At 36.4% G+C, this 14,500-nt stretch overlaps 1 protein-coding gene across 2 annotated transcripts in view; it reads right to left on the bottom strand.

Moving 5' to 3' along the window:
* Positions 1-14,500, bottom strand: part of GRID2 (glutamate ionotropic receptor delta type subunit 2) — a 675,394-nt gene that overhangs the window by 184,989 nt on the left and 475,905 nt on the right. For both annotated transcript variants that reach the window (XM_041424490.1, XM_041424491.1), the window contains one exon: positions 8,043-8,162. In XM_041424490.1, coding sequence (XP_041280424.1) covers positions 8,043-8,162 — 120 coding nt within the window. The remainder of the gene's footprint in view (positions 1-8,042; positions 8,163-14,500) is intronic.

Here is a 14,500-nt window from a genome sequence, read left to right as displayed (position 1 = left end):
TTTCATACTATCATCACTTCATGCCTCCTGTTAAAAGAAGCAGTTCAGTTTTTTAATATTCCTCTCTCCCGCCTGCATGGTTTTCCAATTATTAGGAATTTTTGACTAGGATACCCAGATTGCACACAAACTTGGGTGGAAATATATAACTTACTGGAGATACAGTTTATAGTTGTTATTTCCCACTTTACATGACAAATTAGCTACAACACTTTCATTCTTTTGGATTAATGGAGGGTTAAATACACATTACTTTTTCCTACTCCTGGAAAAGATATGTTTGTTCCAGTTAGAAGCATTTGTGAAATGAACTAATTTTCATCAGATGATAGCCTTGATTGAAAACAAAGCAGCTCTAAAGAGCAAAAGACAAGCATTAAAAACTTTAATTCTGAAAATAACCTATAACTCATTGAGAGTGTCCACCTTAAAACAAGTAATTCCAAGTTGAGCTAAGTGTTTTATCCTATTAATTTCAAGGATGATGAACCACATTCTTGAAGCAGCACCCACTGAGTATTCTCTTAAAGGTGACGAGAAGTCCCTAATGGGATTTCCAAAATCACATAGAAGCATTACTGCCTGAGAGGTCAATGAAGCATTCAGTCCCTTCTTAAATAATACACAGCTCCTTCTGACATTATTCAAAATGTCATTTTTGAGGCACTTCAAAGTTTCCAAGCACTTCAGATCTCTGAAGAGAGTTACAAAGCTAATTTGCTCAGTGGAAGCATTTGAGGATAAAAATTCACAACTTGCCAGCCAGTTCTACAGATCCATGTTCACCGGAAGGCTTTCACAGCTACTCAAGCAGAAGAAAAAGCCGTATAACCATAGTAAAGGTATTTCAAAAGTGGCCCAATCAGTCATACTGAAAACTGTAAAAGGTTCTGCCAATATCAAGATCAGAAAAACAGAAGTGATCTAACCCCTTGGTCTGTTTGACTGTGAGGAGTTCAAGAAGAAAAGAGGAATTCAAAATGAAGGAAAAATATCTAATGGATCCAAATCAAGTTTTACGTCCTACATAAAACTGACCAATGTAAAAATCCAATTTTTTTTTCCAATGTAGATATTAGAAGAACACCACACAATTTCTGCTATTCAAAATTTTCCAGGACAAAAAAAGAATCTCTGCTGCAAAAATGACTGAGAGTCTGTGACATTCTTTGCTCTTATGCCCATTTTGAAGTACAGAATAATCACACAGGAGGCTCTGTGGATAGGCACTTGCCTAGCAGCATCAACAGAAAACAAGAGTTGCTGTTCCAGCTTTTTTTAAGTATTATTAATTGTTGACTCATCTTTCTCAAGTTTCCATTATCATAACAAGATATGAAAGGAAATTAAAAACACAGTTTGAAAGTGAAAAATATTTCTCCTGTTCTTTGCTGTCAAGACAACTGTATTTTCTGCAGGAGATGGGTAAAATATAACCTCCTTTCCAGATGAACAGAAATTAATAAAATGCATGAAACTATATAATTTAATGAGCATAAAAAAGATTTGTCTCTCTCTGATGAAAGCAATCAGTCAAAATAGGCAGTTCCCAATGCACTGAAAATATTTTTCAGTAAGAACATTCTTACCAGTTTTGACAGGACTGGATATTCTGAGCAAAAAAGAGACGAGCTCATCCCTGCCAAAACTGTGAAGAGAAATACTACAGAGCACCAAGGTCTCAAGGGGAATTTCTGCTTGATATCAACACTTCTCTGCAGGGCTCCATTACATTCGCCCCTTCCTCCATCCTGCATTTTCCCTTTCTCCCCACACTGTTCACAGTGCAGGAGCATTCCCCTCTTCACTCCAGAGTGCTACAGTTATTCAGAGGCTTGAAAGACTCTTTTTTTCAAAATCATCTCTAGCCCTTTAAGTCACTCTTAAGGACCATCCACCCTGTGAGCTGGAAACTGGATAAACCTGGATCTTAATTATTTGAGTTGAATTTTCACAGAGCACTTGTTTTTATTTTTCTAGACTGGGGAATCTGGACACCCATTAGTATTACAGCCTAAAGTAATTTCTCTTTTTTTTACAACACACTAATCACACTGGAGTTCAGCAGACAGCTGACTGTTCTGGCAGGAGGAAATAGGTGGGATACCACCTGTATAGTTCACTGTGCTTGCCTTGGGTTTGTGAGTGTTAGTTTGGAGCGTGAATTCTGGGTCATTTTTGTCCTACACGTGATCCTGGCTCTTATGGATTCTGGATGGATGTTTTGCCCCACAGGTGAATAATTCATGTGGAATGGGTTGAGTTGCAGCAACTCTGCTCTGCATTTATCAGAAGGATGACTTGAACCTTTGTCTTCTGTGTTCCTAGGGCAGCATCCACCAAGCCACCAAATCCATCTCTGGCTTTTTTACTTTGCACTTATTACAAGTAATGAAAACTCATCCAAAGAGCCCAGGATCAGGGCAGACAGCTGCACAATCCAGTACAAAAAAATTAGATTTCACTCCCTCCATCTGAATCAGAGAGTCCAAAAGCTGATAAATTCTCCAAATGGTACACTACTGATTACTTTGAGTCAGTCTGCCTCTCTGCATCCTCAGATTTTAAAAGAACATGTTCCATTCAAAAACAGAAAGAAAATTTTTCTTTAAGACCTTTAATTTTTTTTTAATTCAAAAATACAATTATGGATGGATACTTTAATTTCTTTTTCTGTTATACTCAAATATGCATTTGGTTTGGCTTTTAATCTAAGCAGAAGTACACTTCCAAGTAAAACACAGTTCTCTATTAACTCCAGTTTCATTGCAATGGCAATCAAATCCCCAACATTTTGCAGCCAAATTAAATTTCACTAAGATTTGACAAAAGATTTGCAGAAGCTACCAGAAAGTAAAGAATCGGTCACTGTGTCTTAATCAATTTACTGCATAGCACTAAATGAAGGGAGAAAATGCTACTCTTCAGCAGGCTTACAGCAAAATTTAAGTTCTGTGCTGAACCAGAACAGCCTGTCTTGGTTCACCAACATATTTAAGTACCTCTTTACCTTTAGTATTAAGCAGCTCACTTCATTTCTAGAAGAGTGATTAAGTATTTAAGGATGCTTTAAAAAGACTGTCATGGTAGTACTGTGCCAGGTCCACCTTCTCCATCAAAACTAGAAGCCAAGCAGTCAGACACAGCAACTTTTACTCACCAGAAAACACACCATCAGCAGTGTCTCTCTAAATCACAAGGATATCTTTCAGTCACATCATAAATTGCATGTCAACCTTTAGAAACATCTGCACAGGTCACAGCTTAAAGTACCAGGTGCTGATATATTTTTCAAGTCACGTTACACAGCTCTACCTTGATCGTGCTCACAAAGAGACCAGGTGAACCCATAATTTACCTCAAGTAGCTTACCAAGAAGCTAACTGAGAAGGAAATACTTCACACGCTCTTGGTTATTAAATGGGGTTAGCTAGTAAATGTTGGCAGAGCTGTATAATTGCTCTTTTTGCCTAATGGCACAAAAGAGAATATGCGACAATGGATGCAGAAAATAAGTTTTAACTTTATAAGAATAGGCATCAACTTCCTGAAGATCAAAATATATGCTTGGAACATTGCTCCACAATGCAAGTGTAACAAAAAAAAATATAGCCTATTAGAAAGAAATACCATTACTGTGATCAACAAGTATTTTCAGATTAAGTGGAAATAGCAATTATTTTAAGAGAAGGAAAAAACGCAAACCAGCTTTCCCATTTCTGAACGAATAGCACAACTATGGAGTGTTAACCCTTAACAGTCTGTGAAATGAAAACCTGCATGCATTGACTCTGCAGGGAAGGTCCTGCCACTTGCACTGGCAGAAGCGGAAGGGAACAATGTAGAACCTGTCAGGCAGGTTTCAATCCCTTTCACATGAGACGTTTGGCACCACAGATCTCCCTTGGATCAAACTAGATAACGTTTCCTCCTTAAGACAAATCAAAATTATTTAGGACTGAGCCCTACAATCCTAATGGACAAATGCAGACGGCTGAAAGCATTGTGGGTTATCCTGATGCCCCAGCAAGGCTCCCTGTTTTCCTTCATGCTCACAGATCTATCCTTCCTCCAAGGCATTTTTAACTGTTCTAAAGGCAAAGGAAACCTTGACATGGACATCTTTGTGCAGACAGGAATTGATGCAAGAGCCTGGTACACCATCTTGCTTCCTCACTGGGAGGAAATAACCTAAAACATCTTCAGAAGGGAAAAAAAAACATACAGGAGGAGGTGGGTGCATGCTAATATGGAACAAAACACATCATGATCTTCAAATGCCCACCTGTGGTAAGACAACCAGTGTGGGAACAGAAAGTGCTCTAAACTTCAAATGTTAAAGAAAGCCTTTGAAGATGAGCCCATTCTGAATTACAAGAGGACTGTAAGAAACATGAAAACCACTTTATTTCTGTTTTCTACACCACTAAGATGTAAGACAGTACTCTGAGCTATCAACTTCCTTTTGTTCGTTTGTTTCTTGGATGGTTATTCACAGGAACGGCAGCTTTTACTTCAGCAGTATAGATAAAAGTATTGCACTGAAATTCAAATGTCAAAGAATACATACTCAAATGTCAAATACCAACAGACAAATGCCAACAGAGAAATGTCAGAAATACACCCATGTCTCCCACTGAATATAACTACATCTACCCAAATGCAAGCCACAGCATGATGTGTAAAAGCGAGAGTTTTTCTTCAGTTCCTCTGGGGCTGTAACACCACTGGTGTCAATAAATTCAGTACCTGGCAGCAATCTGAGCATATTACTCCAAGTACCTGGCTCTGGCAGAAAGTGCAGGCCTAATGATCCATGGTCTGCAAGATGATGGATAACATTTACAGTCACAAGGGTACAAAATTGCTGCTTCAGGCAAATCCCACTCCAGGATTTGCTAACTCGTCACTAGGTGACGGAGCCCAGCACAATGACATTTCACATGGATTCTCCCACTGCTTTTCAGGTATGATAGTAACCATGAAAGCTGAAGGAGGGCATGTGAAGATAGTTTTTTCTAGATACATGGCCTAATTTGACCAAATAAACCAAACATAAACATGAATTCCAGGTGTATCATAAACTATTTGCTTTTCTTGAGTGCTGGGAATAATCACCTATGAATATAAATGAACTCAGCAGTAGTACAAATGACTCCAGCACCCAAGCAGAACAGATTTCAAGCAGAAATTCTCTTTTCAATTCAATTTTCTCTTGAGAAATTCAAGTGTGTTTTAAAATCTTACTTTCTTTATTAAAATCAATTGACTGTTCCTCAGGAAAACAAAATAGCAATTCTTTACACAATTCACTTGATGGGAATCTCTGGTCCCAGTGACTTCAATGGGCCTTTTGTAATGATTTTACCCTTCATTATCTCCTATAAAAGTACTTGAAAATATGTTGATTAGGGAAGATGCATTAGCTCAGAAATTTCAGACAGTCTGCTAATTGCAGCTGCTTCTACTAGAGTTGAGAAATAAAAATGCTTAGGTAGTTCTGCAGTCAGATCACTAAATACATGAATATCTGAAGTGTACTTTAATTAGTGTAGTTAACAAAAAAATATCTGACTCCTGTAATTATTGTGATTTTCTTCCAACACTAGTAGCTCATATGCTATAAAGTAAATCCTAATCCAAGATAAAAGATGTGAATTTTTGTCAAATAGTAAAATTCCCCAAAAATCTTCTTTGTCTCTGAAGCAATTGTTTTAAGAAACCTACCTTGTTTTTTTTTAACTCTGTGCCACTGACTAGAAATACCATATTAATTTTAAATTATTCTTATTCAATTTATTGCAAACATTTTAAATAATTAGTTGGAATTTTTAAAAGGAACTTCTGAGAACAATTATCACATTCTCACAATATATACAGAACTTTCTAAAGATTTTTTTTTTTCAGTACGCTTGTTTTTAAAGATTTCTCTTGATTATTGAGTATTGTTTAGGAAAAAAAAATTGAAACAGTTTTAATCTGTTCTGCACTGGACCCTTTCTTCTTTTTAACCAGCTGCAGTGCATCATACAACTCTTCAGAGAGGCATTTACTGTCTTTTTCAACAGGAAAATTTTCTTTTAATATCTAAATTTAATTTTAAATGCTCATCTTGGCAAACGTAAAAAAACCCACATACTTTTACTATCTTAATTTTAAACTTTGCTTTTCTCCTCAACAGGATTGTGTGATGCTGAGTTTCATCACTTATATTCTGAGCAAAGCTCTATTCTCCATGACCAACTTGAAACCCATTTCCCTCTGAAGACAGTGAATGTCTCTTTGTTCTTGAACTATCATAAAGAGTAAACAAGAAAGGTTCAAAAGACCTGTTTCTATTACCCCACTGTAATTACGCCACTGTTTTATACAAGTTAGGTGTGCCCACAGTCATTACTATCTGTTAAAAGATATTGTTTTAAACTACTGTTTTAAAATCAAATTCCACCATAGCTTAAATTAATAGTACAATTCTAAAACACACCATCAAGAGTTAGAATAGCCAGGAGGTTTTTTGTATTTCTATATTTCCAAGATATTTTTGTGAGTCTCTCTTTCTTTTCCATCTTTTTAGGAATGAAAGAACACAACCTAGTGCTTCACTCAGGCATTCACCCAGACAAGCCTGAAGTCAAAAAAAACCCCAAAGTCAACCAAATAAATTAAATGAAGAGACACAGATTTGTCTTAGGAAGGCAGCTCTAAAGAATAAATAGCTCCTTAGTGCATAGCATGGAAAATAAATCAAAATATGTTGAAACAGAATTTAAATGTAAGGGAATAAAGACTTATCCAACATTCTGGTCTCCAAAGACTCTCTGTAAGATACCTCCAAATATCAACCAGATCCAGTTCTGTCTACTTTCTGAAGCATCTGTCAGGACCTCTGCTCAAGGTGACATAACTATAGGCCCCTGTGTACATCGGGGTATTGACAAGGGATAAAAGAGCACAAAGAGAATAACAATTCCAATGAATAGTGGAGGAGAAAGTTCAGTTTTTAGACACTTTGGACTTCTTACTTATCTCTTCCTTCTTTCAGAGTACTTATCTGTTGCTCTAGAAGGAATGCAGACGGTGCACTTCATCATGAAGTGACACTGACACATGGACCCAGTTTACATATATTAAGAAAACACCCTCATTTCCTTTCAATCACTTCATATTCCTCCTATACAAAACCCAGTATTATGTGATACACTAAATGAAGAGATCTTGGTATTTTTCTGGAACTCTGTCTTTGAAGGAGAGTTGCTCCTGGAAAAGCCTATTAGTATTTTGCTTACCTGTGAAGTGCCATATGATTTTTGCCATACCAGATGAGCAGTTGTTTAAAGTTAAGGATATTCATTGCAAATAGAGACATGTTAGCACATCTGTTACACAGGACTTAAATTTAGTTTTAGACTGGCAATATTCAAATACCAAGAAAGAGTAATTCTGCTGGACAGATTGTTACAGGGAAGGGCATATATAAATCCAAACTTTTGGACTGTGTCTGGCAGCTAAATACATAACATTAACTTATTTGACTTATTCTGTGGAAGTTAATTCCTATTAGAGCACCATGTATTTATTTCAAGAAGAGGCCATAGAAGTTTTATCTATTCTACAAAAGAATTTCTCTTTCCATAGCTATAAATTCTAATCGTATAGCAGGTGGAGCATCCCACTTTGACCAAGTATCAGAGACCATTCTGGGTGCTCTAAACATAATTCAGTGTAAGACTTGCTATTTTGGACAGGGGCTGTAAGGGTTAAAAACCAACAGCTTTCACTGGTCTTTTGGGACAGTCCATCAGAAGGTTAACACATTCTGCATTACAAATGGTATCTTGATCAACACAACCCGCTCCAAGACCTATTTGAAATAATGAAACAGATTAATATCTCAAAGTTCAAAGCTTTTCTCCTATGTCTTACTCCTTTAACAATAGAGAACGCCATGTCATCTGCAATCAAATGCTTTTCTATTAACATGGAACACAAGAAAGGTTTTGAAAAAAATCAGCAATGTCTTGCTTGATTATATGTAGCCTCACCTTTCGGATGCCTCTGCCAAGATCTTCTCCATAGTTTGTCCCCAAAATTTCAAAATGCACATTGGGATTCCCCCCATTTTCTGCAAATTCCAGCTCTCCAGTTAAGCCATTCACTCCACCCTATTGGAAAAAAAAAAAGGAAAACTGACTGAAAACTTTTAAGTGGGTAATTGTAACAACCTTTAGTTTCTTGAAGGCCTTCATGCACTAACTATGCAGGATAGGTAACTACCAGAAGCGGGACAGTTTTCAAAAGACCATGGTTCCCTAAAAGTTCTAAAGCTTAAATTATTCCTGCATCATAATGAAGTTCTTCACAGAAGAGTTAAACTCAGCAACGCTAAGCAGAGTCAATACAAACAATAGTCTTACTCTTAGCATATTTGCACTCCAGTTTTTGCTCTTTGACCCATCAGTATGTATGTATTGGCACTTTAACTCCAACAAATTTAAAAAAAAGAAAGAACGTAGTTTTTTGCGAAGAAGTTTAGTAAAAGCAAAGTTAAACACAAACACACAGAAGAAATTGGACAAAAATTAGTTATGTTTGTTGATCTTTTATTTTTCCCCTCAAATGCTTCTCCCCCATGAAAGATTTCCACATGAGGGCAGGCTAAGGTTTAGACCTTACACACTTTTTGAGCTCAACATATATCTGCACAAATGAAGAGGGATTCATTCAAGGTCTAGCTGAATGCAGCGATTGTTCTTTTTCCTCCCAATTGTCCTTTACTAAGAATACATGACATGGGCAACAATGGAGCACCTCTTCAAGCTTGTTTTAATGTTTTTACAGTTTTGCTGGAAGGGGTTAAAATACTAGAGATGAAACACTGGAGTGAATAATCCACACAAAGAATTAGAGTCAAAAGGGCTATACATGCCACAGCCATACTCAAAATCTATTCCAGAGTTAATTCAACATGACACACATTTCATCTTTGTATAAGAACTGTGATAACCTGAACTATAAAATCAACAGAGCCATGTGAAATGCTGATAATGAAAACCTTTACCCTTCAAAAATTTCTTCAGTTTACAGATGGAAGGAAAACTTGATGTTTACCCTATTGGCTCAAAAAAAAAAAAAAAAAAAACCCAAAAAAAACCCCCAAAAAAAACCAAAAAAAAAAAAAAAAAAAAAAAAAAACAGACCCGTAAAAAAAATTTTAAGAATGTACCAAAAAAAAAAAAAAAATCTGCCTGGTGTAAAAACCCCATAAAATGCATAGTTTTTCTCCAAAACATAAGGCATGAACTTTGCAGTTGTGATTGCTGTTTCACTTAGGAACTTTTCTACTTAAACTGGAGAAACTTGCAATACAAGCTACCTAGCTAAGCACACAAGTCTTGCTGAATCATGATATTAAAAGCTCTATTCTTACATCTTCAGTCTGGACAAAATCCAGGAAGGAATAAAAAATTTGCTTCTCCATTGCAGATTACTGTGAAATAACAGAATGTTCTCCTACTTTTATAAAACATTACTGTGATTATAACAAAAGCAATGAAATTAATCATTGAGATGACACTTTTAGAATTTACCAGAAACTAGTCTTATCAGGGAATAATACATGAATACCTATATATTAAAATAATAATACAAATAGTATAAAAATAGAAGTATTTTATAAGTGCCATTTACAGTTAAAACCAATAAAATACTTTGTGTACATACATATTTAATGATTCAAAAAATATTTTCCATAATATTTTCTTTCTATAGTATTTACTTTCTTATTCTGTACTAGAACAAAAATAAATTCAAAAAAAGAAAGGAAAAAAGCCTGATTAAGGGTACATCTAAACAGACTTCTTCAGGAAGACTCTGGCAATTGCAAACCAGAAAATTTCAACAAATGTTTTGGTTAGCAAGACACTCTGATTATTTTTTATCCTGACTACCATATTGCTATAAACAGACCTTTGTGGCTCTTAGATTGGGGTTAGCACACCTCTGGCTGGTTCAGAGTAAAGACAGTGAACTTGTGTTTAGCTACAAAATCACTTGAAGATATCCTTTGGTAAATAACCAAGTTATGCAAACATAAACCTTTTACTCTAACTTCAATTTGACTTCATCCTACTCGTGGACCAGAAGCAGAAACCTGCTCCATATACCTTTTCTCTCATCTGTTTTTTTGAATACCTAAGGCACAGTTTCACAGAAGAGGAGATGAAGAAATGCCTGTGAAGTGGCACAGACCTGTAAGAGTTGGGATGCCCAGCTGATTGCTCAAAGCCTCCATCTGGACACCTTACCAGGTACTGATTTGGTTATATTATACTTAATATTTCCTATATTGCTTCCTAATACCTCACACTGGGTATTAAACCTGTGGGTATGAGGTAATTAAAGCCTGAAAATTAATTAAACTGGTATAGACAACCTGAGCAGCAGCATGATTTCAAGGGAGCCACAAGCAGGACCTGGAAAAAGGGAAGGGAAACTCTGGAACAAAGTGGTAAAAGAAAGGAAATATTCATCAAAAAACATTTTAATCTCTTCACACAGATGTTTTGTACAGCAGCAAATAGAAATGAAGAACACAGGATTTTCAATCTAGAAAATTTACATGACTTTCTTTTCTAGACTGAGAGCAGCCTCAATATTTTAAGGAACATGGAGATAAAATGTAAATCATTTTCTGAGATTTGGGATAGCAATTTAAAATTTTAACAAACTTTTAAATTTATTTTTATAATCTTTGTCCTTATTTGAGTAAATACAATTGAAAATAATTCAAATAATCATTTAACCTCAATTATACTTGAAGTAAGCAATCAATCAATTTCTTTAGAAAACACAGGATTCTTTGGAAATATATGTCCCCTTTCATACAGTACAGGTAACAGAATTACCTAAGATGTTTTGGAATTTGATCTCTATCCAGAAACTTTGTATGAGTTTAACTTGATTTTTAAATGGCTGTAATTGTCAGGGCAAGATACAAACTCTAAGTCCTTCAGATTTATTTGTCTGGAACCCAGTCTTAATCACAACAACATTATTTCTCATTTATCTCATTATTTGGCAATCTACCATTCTTTGAAAATTTCTTATTAACGAGTCTCTTAATCAGAGCCTCCTCTCCTAGAGTGTGTACATCTGAAAATAGTGCAATAAGAGCTCCCATTAGAATGGGAATGCTGCCAGTTTGGGAAGGGAAGAGATAGAAAGACAAAACAGCAAAGAACGGCCCATATAATAGCAACAACACTAAATTTATAGGAGATTTCTTGGAGGTCTTGGTTTCTCCTCCATGTCTGGGACTGATCTTGTTGGACCTGCAGGCCATGCAATCCTGTTATTGCTCTCCACTGCTCCTCATTGTCCCACACAGCCTTTCCACAAGGCTCACACAACTCTGGGTGCTGTTAGGGCCGACAGAGGGGAGCAGGATAACGCCTAGGAAGACTTTCAGGACGCTGCTCCACTTTTTGAGAGTAGTTTTTCACAGTGTGGATCTGTCTGAAGCACTTGATTTACAGCATGTGTTTTATCCCTCTGCTACTGCCTAGTGGAAGGGGATCACAAAGGAAATGACCATCTATATGACAGCCACTGATGCAGTAACTTCCTGATGAGATTTTCCCAAATGACTTTAGTGTTAATCATGATAACAGGTAAGAATAAAAGAAATGGCTCATTCCATTTAACTCACAGAAACAATGCTATTTGGAGAAGAATGAAGACATATTTTTTATCTACCTTCTCAAATTCTTCTGAGGTTCAACTGCAACCATGCAATTTCCTGACACATTTAAAACTGAAGAGTGAAATGTCAGTTGCGAGGCTAAAAATGTTTTACTTACAATTCTGATCACTGCTCTGGGCTTTGCAGAGCTATTATAAAGCTTGGCAATATAATTAAAGCCTACTTGAGTCCCATCTAGACTGGCAAGATAAACTATAGTTTATGTATGCTTAGGCACTACTATACTGTAAGTCCCTGAAGAAAGCACCATTTACCTAGCAGTCAGGACCTCACTTGGGAATGTCAGCATGCCAATCATCAGCTATAAAATATTGTACTTGCTCCCAGCTTCTGTTCAAACTTCCACTTCTTTTTTCTTCAGGTACCAGCTATTTTGCAATTAAGGAAAAAAAAATGGGCTATATCCTACTATAGGCAGGAAAGAAATGCTATAATCAGTAAATACGTATTTCACATTTTATTCTTGAAAAACCTTGATCCTGAGAACATTGTTGAGTTTTCAACTAGCACAGACAATCCAATCCACTACCTGAAAAACAATGTCTTTTTTGCATGTCACCACTGAGTGTCACTGACATTTCTGAGACCAGGGCTAGTTGACAATTCCACCTGTGATTCATGAAACAGCAAGAGGTACAGCTCTTGTTCCAGAAAGGGACAGGCTCTGTGTTGCTGCTAGCACTGAAAATTTGCTGTTAGTGAGCTAAACAAATGTGACTGCTGCGAAGAGCCCCGGGACATGTGAGAGAAGGGATATGCAGAAACTTGATGCCATCTTGCTGAGTTGATCCTCCCTATAATCCTACTTACACTTATTCCCAGGCTACTCAGGAAGATTAATTTTTCCCAAAGTAGAATTATTTTCTGGTGATACTTATTCCTCCAACTGTGAAACAGCTTTACTGAGAAACAAACAAGTGAGCATGTGTTTAGGGATAGCTCCTATTACAAAAGTGAATTTAAACTAATTGCTGGAGCTGGCCAAATTCATTAGAAGGATTGTATTTCCTGAAGAATTTAACTGTTTATTCCGTTCCAGAATGGGCAGGAACAGATATTAGATTTAAATAATTGTGGTGGGTTTAAAATGTTTTCTTTAGGCTTTGTCCAATCAGCTGGATTCACAAAGAAAAAACCGCTTTTGTAGCAATAGCAGTGCATGAGTCAAATGCTCAGCAGTGAAAAGTCAATAAGGAATGATTTAGACAGCTTTTTTACAATTGTAAGAAATGTTGGAAACACTAATTTCCTCTCATTGCTTACTGTCCTTTACTAGCTCATTAACTAAAAAGAAACCAGTTTATTTACCACTGGGGTAACAAATTTAACAAATGCTGCTGCAGGTTAAACATCAGCATCCCTTTCTCTTACCTTTTTCAGTGAGTAGCTTCATAAAAATTTCCCACCTTTTCTCTTATTTCTCCCTCCAGAAATCAAAGAAAGGTCTCCCTCTGCAGCTAAAACACTGCCAGGTGTTCCTGTTCCTGGATCTTTCCAGAAAAATTCTCAACTCTTTTTCCCTTCAAAACCTTGAGTATTTGTGTATAATTTGACTCCTAGTGAAGGTCCACTGAGAGGAGGGACAACCAGAGACCAGGTGATGATCTCAGCTCTGCAATACAGGTCACCAAGAAGGGTGAATTAAGATGCTGCAGAGGATGGAAGTTCTTTTTCCAGGAGTATTTAAGAAATCTCCAAATGCAGTTTCACCCTGAATTATATCAATATCTTACTATGATATTCCATTACACACCACCACTGGCAACAGTGGTGATTTCAAAATGCAAATGAGGAACTTGTAATTTGGAAACTATTTAAACACCACATGGTAACTTTCATCTGTTTTCTTTCAAAATTAAGGGAAACAGGTATGCTTTTGAGAAAAAAAAAATCAGCTGATTTTAGAGGATTCTCCAGGACAACAGAAGAGAAAACATGTTTAAAGAATAAGGCAAGATGGGAAAGAGAAGAATTCTCAGGAAGAGAGATTAAGTGGGGGCTTTTTTCCCTTTTGGATTTTATTATTTTTCTGATACCTCATCAGGCATTCATCAGTGCCAAATTTGTAATTTCAAAAGTACACAGCTGTGATCCCATGGTCCTTCTACATAATTGCTTTAGTGAAAGAACAGAGAAAGTAGGCCACAAAACTAAAGCAGAATTCCTGTTCTTGTGCAATTCCACCTCTCAGCTGCAATCTTCAGCTTTCCTCTGCCTATGGATTGAAATGCTACTGACATCCACACAGAGTAAAATTTCTGTATTTCATTTGGATTAAATTTTGACTTTCAATTTTAGCACATTACTTCTAGAAATTCATCTCTGTCAGCACAATGCAGTGTAAGGAGTATTTGGATTATTCAATTTACATCAATAAAATAGTTTCATAACAAAGCCATCTAATTGAAATAGCAGAGAAACCCAAAAGTGACAGGATTGAAGCACGGTTAGGTGCACAGATCAGGAATTTCTTTGGCATTTGATTAATTTTTTAGCAAGCTAACAACAACTCTAGAATTTCCACTTGCTCCTACCTTCTTGAATGTTTTCATAATTCTCCTGGGCATTTAAATGGAAAAGTGTGCAAGAGTATTTACAAAATCCAAGGCAAGAAGAGAACCAGCTTGCCTGAATCATAGGTCAAAATACACAGAACTGTCAAATGTGAATTGGAAATTGCTCAGACAGGTTAAGAACAATTCACTTTGGGGTCCCTTAAAGACCTATCCTGCCCCTGAA

Source organism: Onychostruthus taczanowskii, unplaced genomic scaffold (genome assembly GCF_017590055.1).
Source record: "Onychostruthus taczanowskii isolate IOZ18803 unplaced genomic scaffold, ASM1759005v1 scaffold82, whole genome shotgun sequence".
NCBI lineage: Eukaryota > Metazoa > Chordata > Aves > Passeriformes > Passeridae > Onychostruthus > Onychostruthus taczanowskii.
The sequence above is the reverse complement of the archived record's forward strand: the minus strand, read 5'-3'. Positions and strand labels throughout refer to the sequence as shown.